A 26,186-nucleotide genomic window follows, 5' to 3' on the forward strand; every position below is an offset into this window, starting at 1 on the left:
TCCAGGACACAAATATGTTTTGTACCGTATTTGTAAGTGCAAGCTGAATCCTCCTTTTGGAATCTGCAACATAAGCTTTTACCTCAGGGTGGAGAACAAAGCTTTTGCATATTACTGAGTTTCTAATATAAAATCTGTTTAGCGGAACCAATACAAAGAACAAAATTCTGTCTTAGACCATTTTCAAATGGGAATGAAGGCACAGGTACAAGAAACCTGCTGCGAAGCATTGACAGTGTCCCGTTTTACTTGATGCGGTCAGTGTATGCTGTATCAGCTTTAAAACCCCAGCTGATTGCAGATCAACCCCACAGAGGTTTGACCTCAGCTGAATTTTCAAGATGTTCTTCATCCAGTAGAGGTTGGCTTGTATTGTTAAAAGGCACAAGGATGGCTAAACTCAAGTGACAATGATAGAACCCTTATTACCGTCAGTAATTAGGTCATCACCGATTGCAGTCATAACTGAAGATTCCTGAAAGACAGAAAAGGCTAAGTTTAATCATAACTCATTTCAGAAAGCATCACAGATTCAAAGTGCTGCAGTCTCAACCCATTCCTTCTTCCTACAACTACAAGGATAGATGGCATTTTATCTACTTATTTTTAGAAGAAAGCCAATATTACAGTACAGGTTGGAAGGGACCTCCGGAGGCCACAACTAATACATTGACCACGATAAGACCACTTACAACAACTGTTTAATTTGCTTTAAGCAAAGCAAATCAGAAGAACAGGAACAGAAGAAGCGTACGCAATTATGCTGTCAAAACCATTCTTTGGTATGCGTGAACAAATAATGGTGTATAAATCACTAATTCTATGGATTTACTATTTAAGCACTTAAATACAAACACCTCTGAATGGAATCTGCTCTTTTAACTTCACACTAAGCAGAAAGCATGTTTTCAACTTCGGATTCTTTTTGCTGATTCACACAAATCTGTACAACATATTATCTGTGAAATATTTTCTTTACAGCAAGCGTGCAGTATCTTTACCTCAAAAACAGCTGGAGCCATTAAAGAATCTCCTAAAGAGCAGTCTCCAACAGCTTGCATGCTGTCATAGGGAGCATAGGAGCTGTAGTTGTAGTCAGCGTGAGCATCTTAACTCCTCTGCGAGTGGTAGTTCTGGTAATCTTGGCAATAATCATTATAGTTGTATGACTGGTACCGCTGCAATTCTGCTTTCAGTCTGAAACATGAGAAGTTGCATACAGTCAGAGAACAGAAACTGTAAACCCAGTTCTGAACTTAAACAATTTGTCAGCTTACATACTTCAAAACTTAAAAGGAAGCTTTCCTAAACAGTCACCTAAGTGACAGCTTAAGTCACAGCTCAAAACCTCATTTCTATAGAAGCAAGCATCCTCACCTTTGCCAATACCAGAAGGAATTGTTCTCATGGATTAACTCCAGAGCCTTGACATGGTTACCTGTACACATCAAGTATTTTTAGCGTTGGCATAAGCAAGCTGCTGCTAAGTCTCTGTGCTTTGCTAAAGATTGATTTAAGACCAGAGACATTTATCAAGCACAGCTGCTTTAAAGATGCAGTCTTAACCCTTCTATCTTTTGTTTGGTTAATTACTAGATCTTATTTCCAGAAAGAAGTGAATGGAGTCAGATTATCCATTTCAAAGAAGCATCTGACGCTGCCTGTCAGTTTGCCATGTCTACCTCCACCTGCTCAGTTTTTTTGTTTGTTTAAAGTCCATTAAACATTCAACAGCTGCCAACTATACCGCTCAGGTGAAGTCAGTCTTGCTTAACAACACAATCGCGATTCTCCAGCGTGACGCCTTATTATTAGTGGGAGAATTACAAAATACACTGGTTCTTAAGAAGAAAGGGCCAGCTGATTAGCTTTCACTACTTTCCCTTTCAAGATTTTCTCGGGGGCAGCTTCAGACTAATGACAAGAACCAAGACAAGTGCTATCTGTACTAAAACTGAGGTACACTGCATAAAGAACATTCAGATAACCCAGCTGCATATTCAAAAAAATCCGCTGTTTAGACTTGTCTTCACTGATTCTGTACAGGCAGACCTCCTGTGGTTGCAGTGCCCAGTTTCTCTGACTTGAATTGGGGATGCAGAGAAGTGAGTTCTATGCTTTTGGGGAAGAATACAAGCTGAAGGCATTCTGAAATAGCTTCCAAACTAAGCAAACATGAGGGACAAACTAATCCAATGGCTGGGTATTTCAATGCTAAGAGAGCACGGTACTCAGCCATTCAGAAACGTATTACTGATGTGTATTTTAATACCTACATTTGTTTCAATACTGCAAAGCTACACAAGTTCTAATAAAGAGGTAATCCATTGTCTTGTTACTGTAGTAAACAAACAGAAGATACATCATCTTAGGTCTTCTGCTTCCAACTGCACTCTTCCTACATACAGTTGTGTAGGGAAGGAAAATCTGAAAATACTGTTGACGTTCTTCTGGATAGCCGAAGCAAGAAAACATGTTTGTGGCTTATTCTTGTTTTCAAAATAAAACAATATTAATTTAATCAAAAAATTTTGGCAAAGAAGTTTGGACAGTGCTCTCTTGGAGAAGAGCATTTCCATTCTAAAGCAGAAGGAGGCAACATTTGCAGAATTATGCTAGGTAAACAGAAACAGAAGTGTCATTTTTTACTATTTAACAGAACACACAAGCTAACCTCATGAACATACTGAAATTGTTTATATGAAGTCCTGTTTTGTCAGTATCCTGGATCAGAGTTCATCAAATTTGGTATCAATTCTTTAACCGTTCAGAGACCTGAATTGCCTTAAATAAGTGATAGAACTGAGCCGGTAGAGTAAGAAACCCTCTCAGGAAGTGCTAAGCTTTAAACTCCCCATTGCCCTAAGCTCATGAAAAGCAAAGAATAGCATTCTAAACCTGTTCTAGTAATAACGCCTTTGGCTATCTCCCTGCGTTCCCATTTTTCCCCCCCACTTCTTTCCTGTCAACCCACTGTAAAACTAGTTATGTGCTTCTCTCAAACTAGAGGGAAAGCTCTAAGAACAAGAACTCCCTAGCATATAAAACCACTTCTTGTCCCTTCTACCTTATGCAGGCCCAAACCTGAAAATATTTACCAATGCATTCAGCTTTGCTACTGTTGAGAAACAAGGCTGGTTACAATGGCAGCTAAGCCCAAGTTGCGCTGTCTGGCTAGACTTAACAGTTGGATTCCCCCAGCCATCCTGAAGCAGGTTGATGAATCCAGGGAGTCAAAACATAGGACTTCTGCATTTCTGGTTTTGTAGACTGCATCGTGTGTACAGCCACTACAGCAAGGGCCACAGACTTTCCAAAGGCAGAGCTACAAGAATCTGATTATTTAGAATAACTGTATCAATGCACAACTCCTTGGTTACCTTTTAGAAATTCCTATGCTCAGCCGGATTCCTTTTCCCCCCAGACCTGGTGCGTTCTGGCAGTCTTGCAGTGCCCTCATCTGATCACCTTGCTCACCAAATCTGACATAGGCATACCCTCTACTATTTTCAAAAGGGCGAAAACCAATTCTGGTATGCATAACAGTTACAAAGCTAACGAATTCAGTTTCTGTCTTCTACAAAAAACAGAAGATAGCAGCTACTATAGCTTCTATTACTTAAGCAACCTCTCTGGCATGTGCACGTGCACAGAAAAGGCTTTCACCAAATTAAAAAACTTGGGCCAGAAGCAAAAAGCTTATTCCTTGGTAGCATTAAGATGCAACTCACTGAGAGCCAGCAAAACAATACATTTTAAGTGCTCTCTGCGTAAGTAATCAGATTCCATATTTCTGCATATACAGCAGTTAATCAGTTAGCACTAACCCACTCCTTTTGGAGCCACAAACTTTATTGGTCACAAACACCAAGAGCTGGCTGTAATTATCTGAACCAGTATTAACCGGTACCTCTGAACTCTTCAAACAAAAATATCTTTCAGGTGCTCTTAGAAGAACAACATCAATTGCCTGCAACAATTTGATGGCTTTGCTAAACGGAGCACTGAAAAGCACAGTGGTACAGTTTCTTTTGTAGCCTGTTCAGAAATTATAGCCCCGTGCCTACAGCTTCAAATCAGGCCAAGCTTACCAGCCCAACTCTTACAGCTTAAGTTCACTGCACTCGAATGCCTTCAAGACGTGCTTTTAGGAGCCATGGAGAAGAACCCTCTGGTAAGACCACCATTATAAAGTACTGAGTGTTGTTTTACACTTAAAATAGAACTATCTGTTACAGTCATTCATCAGCTTTCCCTAGGCTGCTGCTCTCTCACTACTGAATGTGATCCTGCTCTCAGTTTCCCACTAACTTTTTCCCCCAGCGGTTATGGCCTCTTTTCATCTATGACACTTTTAAGGGACTACACCGTGTTGAAAAATGCTGGTTAACATTTCCTTTTACACAAGGTGCCTCATCGAATTTTCCTGACAAAACCAAACCCCAGAACCTTAACTAGAAGAGGAAGCACACAAACACACACGCCTCCCTGGCCACCATATCTCCCCAAAACATATCTGTTCAGTAACAGACCAACTGTAAGAATACTGCGATTAAAATCAGTATAGCTCTATACACTGCTTTTGTTCGGGATTACTAGCTAATGTCCTTCCCCTTACCCCTTCTGGAATTAATACTGAATTCTGTACTCCAAAACGCGGTTCTTAAGTCATACAAATGACATTTAACAATCAGAATTTTTCCACACAGTGATCCTCAATAAAAACTTCAATCCTCTACTGCAGTCTTTCAACAAATTAAAGGAATACAAAACTGGCTAATAACTGTTCAGTGATTTTTGGACCTTTGTAGCACTAGAGTAACAGCAGTACACTCTGCAGCATAGTTGCAAGTACGTGGGAATAAGATACTCTCTCTCATCTCTTTTTTTCTCTGAAAAGTGTGAGGCCTCTATTTCACCCTACTAAAGATTTTACCACCAACTGTACTGCTAGCATTGAGACACTGCAACTTCTGTGCTTGTATGAGATGCAGGACAGGTTCCTTAAGGTGTCGCAATTTTTTGTCTAAACCTAGTGTTGAGATCAAAAAAGGGATTGCTACTAATTGCGTACGTATCAATAACCAGGACAGAAGACATGCTGCATATAGGAATTAAACTTTTTCTAAAGCTCTAGTACATGAACATATCAAATCCCGCAGATTTTTTCTAGTATGGTTTCAGAGGTCTTACTTGATGGACATAAGCGCACAAGTGAAGACAAAAGATATTCTGTTTACCTGAAGTACATGAAGGTTTGAACTACATTCTAGTCCTGATCTTTCCAGTCAAAACTGTTTAAAAAACAACCCACCAAACAGTAAAACAAACAAGAAAACCCCATGCTTCCTCTCTACATAAAACTTTTCACAATTGTGTTTTCTGCCCACCACCTGGCTTTAAAAAGTATACGAACTTCTTTGAAAGATCATGTTTTTAGTCTGAACTCCAAATGAACAACGTGTAGGGCATGTAAAGAACAAGCACGTCATTAATGAAAGCTTTTCTCTAAAAAGGATAAACTTATTCTTGGGGAAAAGTGTGGAAACAGATGTTATCTAGGCAATATTCCTACAGGAAAAACGAATAATTTTGCCACACCTCAAAGGAAAAAATAATTGTGCTTAACAGGTAAGAAAATAAAAAAAATCAGAGCAAACCAAAAAATAAATCACAGAATATGCATCCTCGTTTTAATCATTAAGGATTACCTTTGAGCTCTGCTTTGGTGCTTGGCTTTGCACTTTCACAGGCTACACACTTCGTGGCCTCTGCTTTGTTTTGAACCAAGCAGGTCTCCCAATCCCAGCTTCCTTCAGGCTTCTTGAATTTGTCTAAATCCAGAAATTCTCCAGAAGGAGCAGAAAATGCAGATGCACTGCTACTGGTCACAGGTGTTGGACCCTCTGTGAGACAAACAAGACAGTTAACCATCCTGTTTGAACATGAACTATAAAATGAACATTAACTTTTAAATTTGATTTGTCAAATCCCACAGAAATGTTCAAAACTACTCCGCAACTCCCCCCCCCCCCCGCCCCTGAAAAAAATAAAAGCCACCAAAATCCCACAAAGAAACAAACAAACAAACAAAAAAAACAGAGTGGAACTCAAAGCTTCCAAACAACACACAACTCTGTTCAGCACACAAGCTTCTGCTGCTGTTGACCACAGTGTAACCTCCATAAAGAGGCCTGACAGGTGCCTTTTAAAAAAAAGGTGCCTTTTAAGAGAGAAGCAGAAGATAACGCTTCAAATTCAAAACCGGAAAGACAAGAATGGCTCTTCCCTTCCACAGCACACGCAGAAAACTTTTATCCTAGTATTACTTGCATCGCTCTTCCTCTTGACAAGTGCAACGTAACCGTGCAATTCACTGCACCATGGTCACAGTAAACCCCTCATTTCCAAAATTCCTCCTTGCAATGGCAAGAGCCTCAGACAAAGATGCCGACTGACCGCTCAGAGGTTGGAAGTCCAAGAGAATCAACTCTGTCTGAAATCCATTATCTTACCTCAGGAAATTTCAGTCTTACCGCACAGGATGAATACAAAAGCCCGGTCTAGTCCATCTTAATTTGTTTCTTCCACGATATATTTGCACAGGTGTTTTTCGATGTAATGGCATGTTAAATGACATTTAGAGTCAAAGTTAGAATTAGAATCGTATTTTAAAAACAATACAACCACGCTCAAAATCAATTACGGTCACACACAATGGGAAACAACCCAGTACTGCCCTGAAGAAGTTACCCAGCGGGTCACTCGCTTTCTTGAAGCCTACCACTGACCTTCATAGGCATCTCTCTGCTTTAGCTTAAGACTAGTTAAGACTACACTGTCTTGAAATCTGGCTTCACATCTCCCCTCAATTACATACAAACGGTGAGTAGAGGCATTTTGGACACATTCTGTAATTTTTTTTACTTATTTTTTGAAAGAGAAAAACGCAGTCATTTTTAACTCTTTCTATGGAGTTCTCTTTTTCGCCAGTGAAAAATCACTATGTTGTTTTTAAATTAAGTCACCCACTTCAGCCATCTTCCCTCACCAGCTGCAAAGCCGGGGGTATCTGCATTGATCCAGCTCCGTACTAATACATTTCACAATCAGTTCAATTTATGCGACAGGCTGGAACCTGGGCTGAGACCTCTGAAGTGCCTGTAAACCAATCCTGCAGACAGCCGCTAATCCATCAACCGTACCTGGGAATCGTGTTGCTTAAAATATTCCATATATGCAACGTACTTTTATTCTGTACAAGATTCACAGAGGCTAGGATGGAAACAACAGGAAAAAAAGGACCATACCTGGTTTCTCAGACTGACAGGCTACACATTTGTTATCTTCCGTCTTATTTGGTACAAGGCATATTCCACAGTCCCAAGAGCCTTTCGCCTTCTTAAATTTGTCTTCAAAGCCCAGAGTGGCTGTTGTGTCAGTGCTGCTCGAGGAGGATGTCACTGTCACCGAGCTGTCTGTGACCACTGGTCATGTCAGAGCAGGCATTACTCCCGTTCCAGGTTTTGGTGTCTCACATGCTATACATTTTGTAGCTTCCGGTTTGTTTTGGACAAGACATGTATCACAATCCCACGTTCCAGGTACTGTTTTGAATTTGTCTCCAAAGCCCAGCATCCCTGCTGGGGGCGCTGCTGGCTTTGAGGTGTCGCATTGACTTGAACTTACTGTCTGTTTCATACTCTCAACTGTTGACGCTTTAGTAGCTTGACAAGTTACACATTTGTCCTTCATGTCTTTGTTTTGCAGAAAAGGGTCACATGTATCAGATTGCCAGTACGATGCTTGTTTAGAAGTCTCTTTACCTGCAGAAAAAGTTGTTATTGCAGGCCTAGTATAAACCACTGTGCTTGTTGTAGGTTGCGCAGACGTAGAAGAGCGTGTTTTCAACAATCCAAAGTCTAGGAAGCAAGAAAAAAAAGTCTTCCTGTTAGCGCAGCACCTCACTACATGTAACTAAGTGACTTTACTAGAGGGCAAAAATTTCAACCCAGGTGCCAATGGTTACAACTAGACATTCAGACCGAGCGCAACAGGAAGTCCCCAGAAATCTTATCTAAACGGATGAAATTTCATCTGCTGCACTGGGTCACAACAGAACATTTCGTTAAAGCTTCATTTAACTCTTTGTTTCCAAGCAAGCTTTAAATCAACATTTTCACTGGTCGATACAAGTACAAACAGACAGTAGCTGACTGAAATCTGACAGTCCAACGTGGAATGGAAATAATACAATTTGATTAAGACGCGATGCCCAATCGAATCAGATTTCTAAAGCTCCTCCTTCCGTAGCAGATGACTCAAATCTACTCCAGTAACTGTACAGAAGTTTGTACTCGGAGCAGCAATCCATACGGTATTTTCCCACAGATGCTGAATATTAATTAAATAATAAAAACTCAAGACAATTGAACAACTGTCTAATTTTCTATAATTAGGACAACTCCTTATTTAAAAGGTGGCAATTTTAACAGAAAAGACAAGCTACTAATACAGAAAGACTAAAGGAAATGCATCTTAAACAGCAGCTCAAGTTGCTTGTAAATCTACCTTGAACATAGTTGTTTTGTGGTTTGTTTGTTGGTTTTTTTTAATCAAAAATGAAGTCTTTGAACAATGTGGATTTAGATTCTGCTTCTTTTAAACCGATAAAGAAAGTGAATGTCACTTCACTCAGAGGTCTTTCCTTAAACAAAATGCACAATGTATTTTCTCTCACTTAGCTCTTTCCAACAGAGAAATGTGCTGCCTTCTTAACAAGTATGTAAGTTAGAAGAAGACTTTTGGGAAAAGATCAAATTCAATAAAGCCCTTTTTCTTAAAAGATATCTTTTCCACAGACACACTTTATGAAACTGTTGAAAACAATTGCAATTGCTTAAAAACAAAATTCAGAAAAGGGTTTTTAACGTAAAACACTCCACTTCCGTTTGCAGTTTAAATTTTAATCCACAGGAGCCATTGTAAGCTAAGGCCCAAAGATTCGCAGCTTTCGCCATGTATTTGGAACTGAAGCTCTTTCCTATTCTTTCTTCACCTGGGCTGAAGGTGGGACAGGAGTGTTGAGCTTTACAAACATTTCCTTTTCAATTCCACAAATTGTATTTACTTAAAATGAAACACCGATTATCTGGCTAATTCTCTTAGTACCTCATTTACAATTACATCCTAACACGTAAAGGAGATGCAACCCATCTGCTTTTCATCTTGCAGTTTTACTTCCAGCAACAAACACCACTTAGAATAGAAGGGGGCAGATGCACCCTAACAAACGCAGCGCTTAATGTAATGCTCTCCTACATTCATATTTATAGCAGATACTCTATTAACCATAAGTCGTGTGTTGGTTTTTTTTTAATAAAAAATGCTAGCGTATTTTTTGCAGCATCTTTTTAAAAGGAGTTCATTATCTCTCCAGGATTTTTTAGAACGTCTAAGACGCTTCCTTCCTTTAAGACGTGGGCAGTGGTGAAGGGACCACCAGCAAAATCTTTGACCTCCTCTTTCTGTGTGTTGATGTTGGTTGAGGTGGTGGTGTCTTTTGAAACAAAAGAAAACAAAAACAGCTTTCACAATGTGACCTAGTTAGAGCAGATTATACTCACTTTTGTTAGAAACAAGAATTTCCAGCTTCATGCTTCTCACATAAGAATCTTCACAAATTCTACTTACTTTGCAATGCTTTATGATTACAAGCAAAACAAAAAGCAACAAAACAAAACAAAAATTATAAAAGCAGATCTGTCACTGGAAAAATACTGCAGAAGTCCAACACTGCCTGGAATTGCTAGCATGCGCAGACAGGACAGATTGAAGATTTAATAAAGAAAAAAAGGAAAATCAGCACTTCAGATCTGAAGTGCTAAAGTTTCAGTTACCTAGGGTAAGAAAGGGCGTCACTGGAGTACCACTGGGTCCAGAAAGTTCTGCCGATTTTACAACGGGAACACTAAATGTAAACCCAATCTGCTATGAACAAGAGAGGTTTTTCAGATTCTCAAGCCACAGGAACTCCAATCGAATGCACACACAAAACCAAATCTGAAAGCTGCTCTTCACATTTGTAGCACGCATGCTGAATGACAAATTATAAGCCAGAAGCCTACATACTTTTCTCCATCAAGGCAGATTCTGCTTTAGTGTTCTGCAACAGCCTACTAAATGCCTAAGAAAAAAAGTCAAGCTCCTTTATTATTTTACTTACAGAAGACGTAGGTAGCACTTCTGCCTCAGTAGATTTCACAACTGGAGATGAAAACGCAAACTCAGGACTGCTAACAGTACTTGTTGGTTGTATCTGTATTTTCAAAAGAATTAAAGGTTTATATTTAAGAGCAACAACTACCTGAATTCACTATCCAACAGAAGTCCCGCAGTGACGTCGAAAAACCTGATGTTTGAGTTATTTTGCAGATAAAAGTAATAATAAAACACAGGGAAGTTTCCAAGTGGGTATAGGACAATATCTTCAAAACCAAATTCCAGAAACTGAGAGGAAAAGCTGGAGATGCTACTTAGGTCTAAATGCACGGAAAAGCAAGCCAGGAAGCTGAAGAACGGCAAACTCAGCCCAATGATACTCCAAGAACTTCAGCAAACACCTCAACATGTTAAAGCAGCTGTCTACTTCAAACCGTACAAAAAATATTTCAAGTACTCTGGAACAGATTAATGTTTATTTTATTGCAATAATATGCCAATTATTGCACCCTAGGCTCATTCTATGTGAGGCTCATATGACCACGTTACCTCTAATTTAATAACTTAAATAAAGTTGTGGTTTAACCATTGCAGGCAACTAAGCACCACACAGCCACTCGCTCACTCCCTCCAAGTGGAACAGGGAAAAGAACCGGAAGTAAAGAAGTAAAGTTGTTAAATTTGAGGTAGCATTAATGACTCATTGCATGTAATGGCTACCTGGAAAGACAAATGCCATAACCCTGTACATACTCCCCACTCCTTCCCCTTCTTTCCCCCAGCATTTATTGCTGAGCACGATGCTAAATGGTGTGGAATATCCCTTCGGTCCTCTGGGCTCCGCTGTCCTGGCTGAGTGCCCTCCCAGCCTCTTGTGCATCCCCGACCTCCTCGCTGGCAGGGCAGCGTGAGAAACAGAAAAGGACTTGTCACTGTGTAAGCACTGCTCAGCAACAGCTAAAACACCAGTGCCTTACCAACACTGTTTTGCTCACAAATCTGCAACACAGCATCATCTACTACGAAGAAAATTAACTCTACCCCTGCCAAAACCACTATAAATAACTTGGCATAAAGTCCACACCCCCCTTCCCCCGCAGACTTCCACAGCATTTGAAGCAGTTATACAATCACGTTAAATGGGAGTTGGCAGGCTCTAAGACTGAGAGAAGCAGAATCAAAACATTTATGCCTTTTTCCCCAAACTGGCATACAACCCCAATTCATTCAGCTGCGTAGAAACTAATATTTGTTAGTTTCATGAGCACCACAGAAAAAGTCAACTCGCAATAAAGCAGTATACTCATTGTAAACATTATTTATAGCATAAAGATTTACCTTGCCCGCCGCCGTCGCTGCTGCATCTGCCATGCCTGCCGCCTCCGTTGAATTTGCCACGCTTGTCGTTGCCGCTGTTGACCTTGATATGTCCTTTGTCATCAGCAGGTATGGCATGCCCGCCGCCATTATTGGATATGTCAAGCCTGAGGGCACTGTTGAACACGTTATGCCTGACGTCGCCGTTGTATATATCATGTCCTCCACCTCCTCCTCTGATAGATCTGTCAAGTCCTCCACCTCCGATGGATCTGTCATGCCCTCCACCTCTGATGGATTTGCCATGCCCGTCGCAGCTGCTGGAGTTGCCGTGCTCATTGCTGCTGTTGAAACAGCGCTCGGTGACGCTGAGACAGCGCTACTACCAACGAAACTGGAATTGAACTGAGGCAGCGATGCAGCACTGATGGGTAGGGGTATTTTCGGTAGCACTGGTTCCTCCACTTCCTAAAGTTGCAAATTTTAATTTTTCTTATACAAGACATACTACTTTCTCACCCCATCCCACCCAATTTATTAACAAAATTAAATAGAACAAAAATCCATACAAATTAAGAGAAAGCAAGTTTCCAGAAGAAATCCCGATCTCCCCACCTCTGTCTACCACGTCATTTTAATTTATGGCAGGCCTGCTTCCACATTATACTCTATTCAACAACTGTACAGCAAGAACACTGAAAGTTAACTCAAAACCTGTGCGGAACAGAGATGCACAGATCACATTTTTTTTCTTTCTTCTCTGTACTTTAGTCATCAAAGCTCTAGAGAAGCATCATCCTTTCTAACTACCCTCGCATGGCTTCAATTAAGAGTACACTCTCAAGACAAGTGAGAAAGTGTTCCTCTTGCAAAATTAGGCAGGATAGCTGCCAAAGTTTCTAAAGTCACTACAGCAGTGAACGTGGAAAAAGGTAATGTTTAAAGAAGCAGGTAGGTTCAAAAACCAAACTAAACACAAAAAGCACCAAAGAAAGTGAGACTAGCAGCACTGAAGATTGTGTTCTGGTAAATACAGTCTATACCATGTATCAGGATGCAAATATAAAAATCAGAAAACAGCCTCTTAACAACTTCAATTTTCATCCCTGCCACTTACTTTATTTGATTACTAAGATTGGATGAGTTATGTTTTAAATGGCATAGGAAATCTGACCAAAATTTGTACAGTACTATCATGATCTACTTAGAAATGACTAGGCAGGGATGTAAGTTGGTACTACTGATATTCAGTGCATCCTGTAGCTTACATCTGTTTCACAGTTTTGATTTGAAAAGTTTATGGAACTTTTGATATTTGGACCATTATTTTATTTGTGTTACAGGAATAAACAACAGTGTTTACGATTTCTTTATATTGCATCATCCTGAAGTCCCATTTAATGATTTGAAACTTAAATTAACTTAAATACTTAATATTAACTTAATATTAATTAAATACTTAATATTAACGTAAATACTTAAATTAACTTACAGGCAGCTTATATAACATCCAATAAAAGAAAAATTAATCTGAATATTCATGGTCATAGTTTTATGGAATAGATTTTTCCTATTAAAATGAGAAAAAAACTCTCTCACAATGAGTTTGGTGAGTATCAAAAACTGAGTCATCGTTAGCAGACATGCAGAATGCTGTCTTCTACTACTCTTTCAAACTCTTGGCCTGTATCTTTCTGTATGACTTAAATATGAAACCAAAAATTAAGCTTTTTTTTTTCTTTTTATACTTGGCACTCGTTTCAAGTATCATTCCTGTAGAAAAACTATACAAACCTTCACCAAAACATTACTTCTCTTCTTAGGACTCATTCATTCAATTGCTAACGAGAAATGTTATAGTTTGAAGAATCTCCAAGGTAAGAGAATTAAAAATTTCAAAATTACATAAGCAAAGTTCAGGTATTCAAAGACAGGAAATCAATTGGAGCCTGCTCTGAAACCCACAAGAAAACAAAAACAATGCAAAAATAAAGCGGTATTGTTATAATTTACTATGATGCAATAAAACTGACACACTTAGCTAGTTACTTCAGTAAGCTCAGTGACAGCAATTAATTTAAGAGTCACTTACCTGTTCTTGTACAGCTCTTGATAAATAGTGTATTCCTCTTTCCCTTCTCATTTTGCCGCCTCCGCTACTCACTCCTGAAGACAGACCATTGGACGCAGCAGTACTGAATTTGTAGCTGGTCACATTGCTAGCACACGACAGTACAGAAGTTGGGGGAAACAAGAGAAAAAAAAATCACCAGCCAAATTTTTTTTCAAGATATTAGAGCTGTTATTAGTCCTAGAATTGAAACCTGCTGATCAGAAAAAAACTAAAGCTGTCTCACAAGTTGCTAAACGCTGGTAAATACTTGATGTTCTAAATAGGAAAAACTTTATTAACAGCAGCAATGAAAAGGACATACATAAGTGCACCGTTCACATGGGAACAATGACTAAGCCAGAAGACCTGAAATAGAAGAGCTGATTTAGATTGTTATTTTCCAGTGCTTCCTTTAAATAGGACTGGTTCTCTGATTCTGCGATGCACGTGTATCTTTTGCAGGGATATAAAAGAACAGCTCACAAAAATACAGAAAGAGTGCACATATGCACACATACACATGGGAAACACTGCCAACAGCTCTGATAGAATAGGGACGCCTTAGACTTGTGTGGCAAGGTAATATGGCCTAAGCTTCAGAAGCAGCTCTGGCTTTCATGTGGCCATCAGCAGGAACAGCAGAGGTGTTTGGGTATGCCAACATTCCAGAAGTCTTTTCAGACATGAATACAGATCCCTTTTGTAAGGCATACAAAGGCGTTTTTCTGGTACTTAAAAAAGCCTAGCTCAAAACCAGAAAGATATCCTAATCCAAGAGCAAATGGGGAAAAAATAACCCAAACCAGAAGTGGAATAGGGAATAACTCTAACAAAAGTACTATGGCAAGAAAATGAAGTATGCCTGGAAAAACTGTGACCTCAAAGCTTATCTTGCAGCCAATCAGTCAGTCAGTACAAAAGTGCATTAGATCGCACTGGAAGACACCAGGTCAAACTCCCACAATACTGAGGAGGAGAACTGGTCTAAACTTGTCAAATACTTGACAACAGCCTGCTTAGCACTGTAACTGCATAGAGGAAGACAGATCCCTAAGGCAGATGCTCAGACTTTTCTCTAATCCAAACTGTCAATCCATTAGAATTCTGAAAAAAGTCTTACATCAAAATAGATCTTCATTCAGACAACTATCGCTTGCCCATAACAGCCCATATTCCTCTTTCTGTTAACACCTGTGAGCTTCAAGGGGGCAAAGACAGTTGTCAGCCTTCAAGCAAGTCTAATCTACAATTGGACTCAGGATATAAAATATATATATATATACACACACACGCATAGATATATAGCATTGGTGGGCCAGAGATTTACTGAGTATTCCAACTCAACTGTCCAAAGGGACTCTTGCCAGCAGATCAGTGTGGTGCTCCTGCTCCAGAACATGGCACCCAACAGAGACCAGCATCACAAAAAACACTACCACCACTACCTACTCTACAAACAAAAGGTAGGGCACTGCAATAAACTTTGTGAACGAAATCAAAAGCAGTGTGAGTTTTCTGTATCTCCTTCCTAAATGGAGAAGTAGAAAGGAGTTCTAACAAAGACAATTTAGAACAGTTTGAAAAAAACATAATTAAAACCCAGCACCTGATTGCACCTGTACCAGAACCTTAAAGCCAGTCGCTTCCACCCCTAAAAAGGTGGTTGTTGTGAAGTCCAACTTTTAGATGCCAAAACAAAGTGTTGAGTTCTTTCTGCAAGCCAAAGAATGCCCATGGTCACCTAAGAATTGCTTGGCAGATGAGCATAGAGTCAACAAAATTCCCTGCTACTGTTCTTTGAAAAGAGCGACTCCCTAAAAACCGAGTGCAAAGTCCCTTAACTCAAGCATTATTACCCAAAACACCATTTGCCCAGAAGGAAAAGCCATCAATATTATCTGGAGGATAACTCATTTGACCTAAACCAAGAAAGCAGTATAACACAAAGCAGTCTCCTCAAGAAGAAATTCAATTAATTCTGCTGGATTTTTTTTATTTTAGAGATGAGTTAGCATTTGGCCTCAAATGATTCTAAAGAACACATGGTCTTCATGTGAACTCAAAGCAGACAATTAACTTCATCATGAAAGGAGTATTAAAAAAAAGAATAATAAATCATAAATCTTCCTCCATGTTTTTGCTTAAAAAATAAAGAAAAAAACACATCAATAAACATCCTCCTGAACTGTAACTCACTTCGCCTACTTCACCTTCTAAAGAATGCTTCAGAAAGAATCATCCCATTAGGACAGAGCTTTCAAACTGCAAGCAATTAAATAGCTAAAACTAATAGCTTTTCCCCTAGGGAACATTAAGAGGGACAAATTATTTTGTTATAAGTAAACTGAGTTATAAACCATGAAATATCTGTCAAAGCAAAATTTGTAACGCTACAGATTTAGTTAAACTACAAAATGAGCCATATTTCCTGTAGAAGGAAAAAATAAGGCCTCCAATAGCAAAGATCCTTTCTGTGGATACAGCATTATAACGTGCTTCGTTTCCCATCTTCGTATCCTTCTCAGAAGATAAACTTGGGATAAAAAGCGGTGTATCAGTACTTTTATTCTTGCTCATCTTCCTTCCTTTCATAAAAACAACAATTTTCTCAAAGTTATATTGATCTTCAAACACAATCCAGACTTTGCAGCTGCCTCAAAATACAAAATTTTCATTGGATTTCCCATTCCTTTTACTGAGAACTGTCACCACCTTTCAGGTGCAGACCGTACTGAAAAAGGAGATTTCTTTCTTTCTTCAAGTAAGTTTTAAATTAATAGATGTCATACCTTTCAGATGGTTCTGCTCGCTGTTCTGCAGGCAAAGTCTTCTCTCTCATCCCCTGCAAGTTAAGTTTAGTTCAAGACTTAGCTGAATATGTACAGAATACACAAAGTACCAACAACCACTTCATGTGTTTTTTTGTGGTTTTTATTTTATTTATTTATTTTTAATTTTATAGCCCTGAATACACCTCACCTACTTAACGTTGTTCCCTAATTCAGCATTGTGGGTACAGTTCAGTTAAATTTTGGGGCTAAAGTAAGCATCACTGCTTCACTCAGCATTGAGGACAAACTGATAGAACACTAAATCAAATTTGTCAAATCCTCTAACAAAGAAAGTAATTATTTTAAACAAAATGACAAAAATTGTGTGTGTGGGGGGGAGAGTTTTCATCAAAACTTGTGTTTGCCAACCCCGTAAAAGGGACATACTTTTCTGTTTTCTATCATTTATCAACAAACAAGAAAAAAAAAAACTCTACCCCCCTAAAAACTAAGCAGTTGCTGCTACATTCATTTTAGAACTTTACCAAATGGAGATTGTGCTGGCTAAACAATACAGAGATTGAAAGAGTTAAAAGCAATAAGCAACCAGTATTACTGTCCACTTTGATTTCCAGCCTAAAAAGCCCATACACTTAACACGTGGTCATTTGTACACTCAGACTGATACTGGAAACACAGATGTTTTCGCAGAAAGAGATGCCCATTTAATTTTATGGAAAATTTATCAGACTCCATCTACTCCAAAGCAATCAAAACCGATAACTCAGCACATTGTCAGAACTCTCACTTGGAGCACATAGCTCACCTGGAATAGTTTACACAGAACACGAGCATGTTTCATCAGTGACAGCTTTGTGTACATGAGAATATAAAAGGAAAACATTTCTGTCTTTTAATATTCTTTCACTGAGAACAGGATGACTCAATAGCACATCATGACATCGTGAAAACAACCACAAGACACTGAGTGTTCCAAAAACAGAATTAAATCCATAAAAGCTCAATCTATTTCACAATGGTTCCCACTGCCTTAAAGCTCGCCTCAAACATACTATCAGTACTTTTTGCAAAGATAGGATAACAATTGGTTTGAGAAACATTCCAAGACTGGAAAAAAAAAACAGGCACATAAGGACTCAAAAATGTACTCACTTGGTACTTTGTGTCTACTCTCTGGCAAATTTTGCTGGACTGAGTAGTTGAAGTCGGTGATGGTTCAGAATACCGCGTATAACGCATCGGTTGACGGTTTACCATTGGTGTCACAAGTCTCTTAACAGGTGGAGGCTGGAATGCATTCTGGGATTCCAGCTTTGAAAGGGAAACAGCAATCAATTTATCCTTACGTCCACCCAAATTAATTCCAATATTTATTGATGAAAACAAATTACAGAACTATAAACCTCCCCCCATCGGTCTTGGCACTCAATGAATACGATTTGAAAATTCTGAAGACCGTTCAACTTGTAGAGGGAAATCACCAGAAAACCAGTAACGAAATCCATAAAGCTATATATAAGTAGCCAAAGTCTGACTGAATTCCATTTCAAAATTTGGCAGTTAGCTTCATAGACAAAATAATTCATGCTACCATAATTAAAATAACCCATGTTCCTAGAATATGCTCCTATCTTTTCCTCTGCCCACACTGTGATTTTTTTTTTTCAGTAGCTTAATTCATTAATTTAACATTCGAAGTGTTAAGCAACTAATTATACAGGCTTCTGGGCTTCACATTCCCTACATTTTCCCTCTTCAAAGTTACACAAACAATAGAACACACTCAAAAAAACCAACTTGTCAGTCTTACAATAATCTCATTCATTAAAATATGATCCAATGCTTTACATGTGCATTAGATGCACTTCAAGTAGTGGGTTTGACTTCCCTTTTCAAAGCATTTTCACAGACCAGAGTTAATTTTTAACACAGACCACTGCGTGTTCTGCAAAACTGACTTAACTGAACTGTCAGACAGAAAACAAACCCTAAAGGCTACAAGATTTACCGATGGCTCCGCCTGCAGTCTTAAGGATCAGAAAATACAGTCTTAGGAAGCATGCTATTGTTCAAATCAATACCAACAGGAAATTTTTGTTTACGCTGCAGCTTTAATTTCACAGTATCTCCCAGCTCTTAGTAATAGGATTCACACTCTCTCTAAAGTATATAAAAATACATCTTTCTAAAAAATATTACATTCAGTTTGAAACCTTGAATAAGACATGTTTTATGTAAGTTCACAAATCTACTTCGAGTGAACGACGGTTCATTGCTGGTTTTAAAGGTAAAAAAGAAAAATATTAATTCCCCCAGTTAGGCATTTAATACACCAAGAGCTATTCTGCCTGGTACAGTTCCTTGAAATAAGAAAAATACCACATCACTGCTACCCACTGCAGAAGTTTAGCCCGAGTGCACAAGTGTTCCGTCAACCGCATGTTCACTTTAGCAGGAAAACACACGATCGTCTCCTCAGCAAATAATTGCTTCTCATCACGGGCTACCCTTCTCCCGCCACCATTATGAATTCTAGTATTATGAATAGACAATCTATCTCCTTTCACCCACTGACAGCTGCGTGCAACATTCATTTAGTGGCTGACAATTTCAGGCTCTCTGTTGCAAATCTGGCAGATCTTTCTTAATGCCTTATCACAGGTGTATTGCTATAATATAACTGAGAATTCACACCAGATTTGGTTTTAGTTATTTGGATAATATTTATGATATACTTCACTTCTCCATGCCCTTGTAATTTGGCAGATGGTGAAAAGATGGTCCAGGAAATCTGAGATGTTTGTAAACTCTGAAGTGATTGTAAACTTAATTATACATCCATCCAATCAAGGAATTGGCACAGAAACTTCTTGAGACACTGTCCCTTTTCTCATTAGAACAGAAGATGAAAAGTTTGCACATCTTGTTATTTCCTTCAGTCACCTGATCTTCAAGTGGTCATTTAAGGGTTTTGCAATTTAATAAGCCCAAGGATACCCCTACCTAAAGTCGTCAAAAAAAGATGACTAGTTTTCATTTTTTAAAGAAAATGAAAGGAAATCATGCTTTACCACAGCATTATCACCAGTTCTGTGCTACCTCCAAATAGGAATTTAGGAGCGTTAAGATTTATAGCGTCAGAAAAGAAAAAGAAAAAAAAAAACCTCTACCCCCCTAAAAACTAAGCAGTTGCTGCTACATTCATTTTAGAACTTTACCAAATGGAGATTGTGCTGGCTAAACAATACAGAGATTGAAAGAGTTAAAAGCAATAAGCAACCAGTATTACTGTCCACTTTGATTTCCAGCCTAAGAAGCCCATACACTTAACAAGTGGTCATTTGTACACTCAGACTGATACTGGAAACACAGATGTTTTCGCAGAAAGAGATGCCCATTTAATTTTATGGAAAATTTATCAGACTCCATCTACTCCAAAGCAATCAAAACCGATAACTCAGCACATTGTCAGAACTCTCACTTGGAGCACATAGCTCACCTGGAATAGTTTACACAGAACACGAGCATGTTTCATCAGTGACAGCTTTGTGTACATGAGAATATAAAAGGAAAACATTTCTGTCTTTTAATATTCTTTCACTGAGAACAGGATGACTCAATAGCACATCATGACATCGTGAAAACAACCACAAGACACTGAGTGTTCCAAAAACAGAATTAAATCCATAAAAGCTCAATCTATTTCACAATGGTTCCCACTGCCTTAAAGCTCGCCTCAAACATACTATCAGTACTTTTTGCAAAGATAGGATAACAATTGGTTTGAGAAACATTCCAAGACTGGAAAAAAAAAACAGGCACATAAGGACTCAAAAATGTACTCACTTGGTACTTTGTGTCTACTCTCTGGCAAATTTTGCTGGACTGAGTAGTTGAAGTCGGTGATGGTTCAGAATACCGCGTATAACGCATCGGTTGACGGTTTACCATTGGTGTCACAAGTCTCTTAACAGGTGGAGGCTGGAATGCATTCTGGGATTCCAGCTTTGAAAGGGAAACAGCAATCAATTTATCCTTACGTCCACCCAAATTAATTCCAATATTTATTGATGAAAACAAATTACAGAACTATAAACCTCCCCCCATCGGTCTTGGCACTCAATGAATACGATTTGAAAATTCTGAAGACCGTTCAACTTGTAGAGGGAAATCACCAGAAAACCAGTAACGAAATCCATAAAGCTATATATAAGTAGCCAAAGTCTGACTGAATTCCATTTCAAAATTTGGCAGTTAGCTTCATAGACAAAATAATTCATGCTACCATAATTAAAATAACCCATGTTCCTAGAATATGCTCCTATCTTTTCCTCTGCCCACACTGTGATTTTTTTTTTTCAGTAGCTTAATTCATTAATTTAACATTCGAAGTGTTAAGCAACTAATTATACAGGCTTCTGGGCTTCACATTCCCTACATTTTCCCTCTTCAAAGTTACACAAACAATAGAACACACTCAAAAAAACCAACTTGTCAGTCTTACAATAATCTCATTCATTAAAATATGATCCAATGCTTTACATGTGCATTAGATGCACTTCAAGTAGTGGGTTTGACTTCCCTTTTCAAAGCATTTTCACAGACCAGAGTTAATTTTTAACACAGACCACTGCGTGTTCTGCAAAACTGACTTAACTGAACTGTCAGACAGAAAACAAACCCTAAAGGCTACAAGATTTACCGATGGCTCCGCCTGCAGTCTTAAGGATCAGAAAATACAGTCTTAGGAAGCATGCTATTGTTCAAATCAATACCAACAGGAAATTTTTGTTTACGCTGCAGCTTTAATTTCACAGTATCTCCCAGCTCTTAGTAATAGGATTCACACTCTCTCTAAAGTATATAAAAATACATCTTTCTAAAAAATATTACATTCAGTTTGAAACCTTGAATAAGACATGTTTTATGTAAGTTCACAAATCTACTTCGAGTGAACGACGGTTCATTGCTGGTTTTAAAGGTAAAAAAGAAAAATATTAATTCCCCCAGTTAGGCATTTAATACACCAAGAGCTATTCTGCCTGGTACAGTTCCTTGAAATAAGAAAAATACCACATCACTGCTACCCACTGCAGAAGTTTAGCCCGAGTGCACAAGTGTTCCGTCAACCGCATGTTCACTTTAGCAGGAAAACACACGATCGTCTCCTCAGCAAATAATTGCTTCTCATCACGGGCTACCCTTCTCCCGCCACCATTATGAATTCTAGTATTATGAATAGACAATCTATCTCCTTTCACCCACTGACAGCTGCGTGCAACATTCATTTAGTGGCTGACAATTTCAGGCTCTCTGTTGCAAATCTGGCAGATCTTTCTTAATGCCTTATCACAGGTGTATTGCTATAATATAACTGAGAATTCACACCAGATTTGGTTTTAGTTATTTGGATAATATTTATGATATACTTCACTTCTCCATGCCCTTGTAATTTGGCAGATGGTGAAAAGATGGTCCAGGAAATCTGAGATGTTTGTAAACTCTGAAGTGATTGTAAACTTAATTATACATCCATCCAATCAAGGAATTGGCACAGAAACTTCTTGAGACACTGTCCCTTTTCTCATTAGAACAGAAGATGAAAAGTTTGCACATCTTGTTATTTCCTTCAGTCACCTGATCTTCAAGTGGTCATTTAAGGGTTTTGCAATTTAATAAGCCCAAGGATACCCCTACCTAAAGTCGTCAAAAAAAGATGACTAGTTTTCATTTTTTAAAGAAAATGAAAGGAAATCATGCTTTACCACAGCATTATCACCAGTTCTGTGCTACCTCCAAATAGGAATTTAGGAGCGTTAAGATTTATAGCGTCAGAAAAGAAAAAGAAAAAAAAAAACCTCTACCCCCCTAAAAACTAAGCAGTTGCTGCTACATTCATTTTAGAACTTTACCAAATGGAGATTGTGCTGGCTAAACAATACAGAGATTGAAAGAGTTAAAAGCAATAAGCAACCAGTATTACTGTCCACTTTGATTTCCAGCCTAAGAAGCCCATACACTTAACAAGTGGTCATTTGTACACTCAGACTGATACTGGAAACACAGATGTTTTCGCAGAAAGAGATGCCCATTTAATTTTATGGAAAATTTATCAGACTCCATCTACTCCAAAGCAATCAAAACCGATAACTCAGCACATTGTCAGAACTCTCACTTGGAGCACATAGCTCACCTGGAATAGTTTACACAGAACACGAGCATGTTTCATCAGTGACAGCTTTGTGTACATGAGAATATAAAAGGAAAACATTTCTGTCTTTTAATATTCTTTCACTGAGAACAGGATGACTCAATAGCACATCATGACATCGTGAAAACAACCACAAGACACTGAGTGTTCCAAAAACAGAATTAAATCCATAAAAGCTCAATCTATTTCACAATGGTTCCCACTGCCTTAAAGCTCGCCTCAAACATACTATCAGTACTTTTTGCAAAGATAGGATAACAATTGGTTTGAGAAACATTCCAAGACTGGAAAAAAAAAACAGGCACATAAGGACTCAAAAATGTACTCACTTGGTACTTTGTGTCTACTCTCTGGCAAATTTTGCTGGACTGAGTAGTTGAAGTCGGTGATGGTTCAGAATACCGCGTATAACGCATCGGTTGACGGTTTACCATTGGTGTCACAAGTCTCTTAACAGGTGGAGGCTGGAATGCATTCTGGGATTCCAGCTTTGAAAGGGAAACAGCAATCAATTTATCCTTACGTCCACCCAAATTAATTCCAATATTTATTGATGAAAACAAATTACAGAACTATAAACCTCCCCCCATCGGTCTTGGCACTCAATGAATACGATTTGAAAATTCTGAAGACCGTTCAACTTGTAGAGGGAAATCACCAGAAAACCAGTAACGAAATCCATAAAGCTATATATAAGTAGCCAAAGTCTGACTGAATTCCATTTCAAAATTTGGCAGTTAGCTTCATAGACAAAATAATTCATGCTACCATAATTAAAATAACCCATGTTCCTAGAATATGCTCCTATCTTTTCCTCTGCCCACACTGTGATTTTTTTTTTTCAGTAGCTTAATTCATTAATTTAACATTCGAAGTGTTAAGCAACTAATTATACAGGCTTCTGGGCTTCACATTCCCTACATTTTCCCTCTTCAAAGTTACACAAACAATAGAACACACTCAAAAAAACCAACTTGTCAGTCTTACAATAATCTCATTCATTAAAATATGATCCAATGCTTTACATGTGCATTAGATGCACTTCAAGTAGTGGGTTTGACTTCCCTTTTCAAAGCATTTTCACAGACCAGAGTTAATTTTTAACACAGACCACTGCGTGTTCTGCAAAACTGACTTAACTGAACTGTCAGACAGAAAACAAACCCTAAAGGCTACAAGATTTACCGATGGCTCCGCCTGCAGTCTTAAGGATCAGAAAATACAGTCTTAGGAAGCATGCTATTGTTCAAATCAATACCAACAGGAAATTTTTGTTTACGCTGCAGCTTTAATTTCACAGTATCTCCCAGCTCTTAGTAATAGGATTCACACTCTCTCTAAAGTATATAAAAATACATCTTTCTAAAAAATATTACATTCAGTTTGAAACCTTGAATAAGACATGTTTTATGTAAGTTCACAAATCTACTTCGAGTGAACGACGGTTCATTGCTGGTTTTAAAGGTAAAAAAGAAAAATATTAATTCCCCCAGTTAGGCATTTAATACACCAAGAGCTATTCTGCCTGGTACAGTTCCTTGAAATAAGAAAAATACCACATCACTGCTACCCACTGCAGAAGTTTAGCCCGAGTGCACAAGTGTTCCGTCAACCGCATGTTCACTTTAGCAGGAAAACACACGATCGTCTCCTCAGCAAATAATTGCTTCTCATCACGGGCTACCCTTCTCCCGCCACCATTATGAATTCTAGTATTATGAATAGACAATCTATCTCCTTTCACCCACTGACAGCTGCGTGCAACATTCATTTAGTGGCTGACAATTTCAGGCTCTCTGTTGCAAATCTGGCAGATCTTTCTTAATGCCTTATCACAGGTGTATTGCTATAATATAACTGAGAATTCACACCAGATTTGGTTTTAGTTATTTGGATAATATTTATGATATACTTCACTTCTCCATGCCCTTGTAATTTGGCAGATGGTGAAAAGATGGTCCAGGAAATCTGAGATGTTTGTAAACTCTGAAGTGATTGTAAACTTAATTATACATCCATCCAATCAAGGAATTGGCACAGAAACTTCTTGAGACACTGTCCCTTTTCTCATTAGAACAGAAGATGAAAAGTTTGCACATCTTGTTATTTCCTTCAGTCACCTGATCTTCAAGTGGTCATTTAAGGGTTTTGCAATTTAATAAGCCCAAGGATACCCCTACCTAAAGTCGTCAAAAAAAGATGACTAGTTTTCATTTTTTAAAGAAAATGAAAGGAAATCATGCTTTACCACAGCATTATCACCAGTTCTGTGCTACCTCCAAATAGGAATTTAGGAGCGTTAAGATTTATAGCGTCAGAAAAGAAAAAGAAAAAAAAAAACCTCTACCCCCCTAAAAACTAAGCAGTTGCTGCTACATTCATTTTAGAACTTTACCAAATGGAGATTGTGCTGGCTAAACAATACAGAGATTGAAAGAGTTAAAAGCAATAAGCAACCAGTATTACTGTCCACTTTGATTTCCAGCCTAAGAAGCCCATACACTTAACAAGTGGTCATTTGTACACTCAGACTGATACTGGAAACACAGATGTTTTCGCAGAAAGAGATGCCCATTTAATTTTATGGAAAATTTATCAGACTCCATCTACTCCAAAGCAATCAAAACCGATAACTCAGCACATTGTCAGAACTCTCACTTGGAGCACATAGCTCACCTGGAATAGTTTACACAGAACACGAGCATGTTTCATCAGTGACAGCTTTGTGTACATGAGAATATAAAAGGAAAACATTTCTGTCTTTTAATATTCTTTCACTGAGAACAGGATGACTCAATAGCACATCATGACATCGTGAAAACAACCACAAGACACTGAGTGTTCCAAAAACAGAATTAAATCCATAAAAGCTCAATCTATTTCACAATGGTTCCCACTGCCTTAAAGCTCGCCTCAAACATACTATCAGTACTTTTTGCAAAGATAGGATAACAATTGGTTTGAGAAACATTCCAAGACTGGAAAAAAAAAACAGGCACATAAGGACTCAAAAATGTACTCACTTGGTACTTTGTGTCTACTCTCTGGCAAATTTTGCTGGACTGAGTAGTTGAAGTCGGTGATGGTTCAGAATACCGCGTATAACGCATCGGTTGACGGTTTACCATTGGTGTCACAAGTCTCTTAACAGGTGGAGGCTGGAATGCATTCTGGGATTCCAGCTTTGAAAGGGAAACAGCAATCAATTTATCCTTACGTCCACCCAAATTAATTCCAATATTTATTGATGAAAACAAATTACAGAACTATAAACCTCCCCCCATCGGTCTTGGCACTCAATGAATACGATTTGAAAATTCTGAAGACCGTTCAACTTGTAGAGGGAAATCACCAGAAAACCAGTAACGAAATCCATAAAGCTATATATAAGTAGCCAAAGTCTGACTGAATTCCATTTCAAAATTTGGCAGTTAGCTTCATAGACAAAATAATTCATGCTACCATAATTAAAATAACCCATGTTCCTAGAATATGCTCCTATCTTTTCCTCTGCCCACACTGTGATTTTTTT

The 26,186-nt window shown here is 38.5% G+C and overlaps 1 protein-coding gene across 1 annotated transcript; it reads right to left on the reverse strand.

Annotated features, from left to right (window-relative positions):
- Window positions 1-1,109: 1,109 nt before the first annotated feature.
- LOC310891120 (uncharacterized protein) lies at window positions 1,110-26,186 on the reverse strand (the record flags this gene model as incomplete). The annotated part of the gene is made up of 5 exons (XM_083853420.1): window positions 25,678-26,186; window positions 22,984-23,142; window positions 20,290-20,448; window positions 17,596-17,754; window positions 1,110-1,133 (listed from the first exon to the last, which is right to left on the reverse strand). Exons 1-5 carry the CDS (start codon window positions 25,780-25,782, stop codon window positions 1,110-1,112), a joined length of 606 nt encoding a protein of 201 aa, XP_083709546.1. The 5' UTR covers window positions 25,783-26,186.

This window comes from Anser anser, assembly GCF_964211835.1.
Source record: "Anser anser genome assembly, contig: HAP1_SCAFFOLD_97, whole genome shotgun sequence".
In the NCBI taxonomy this organism is placed as follows: domain Eukaryota; kingdom Metazoa; phylum Chordata; class Aves; order Anseriformes; family Anatidae; genus Anser; species Anser anser.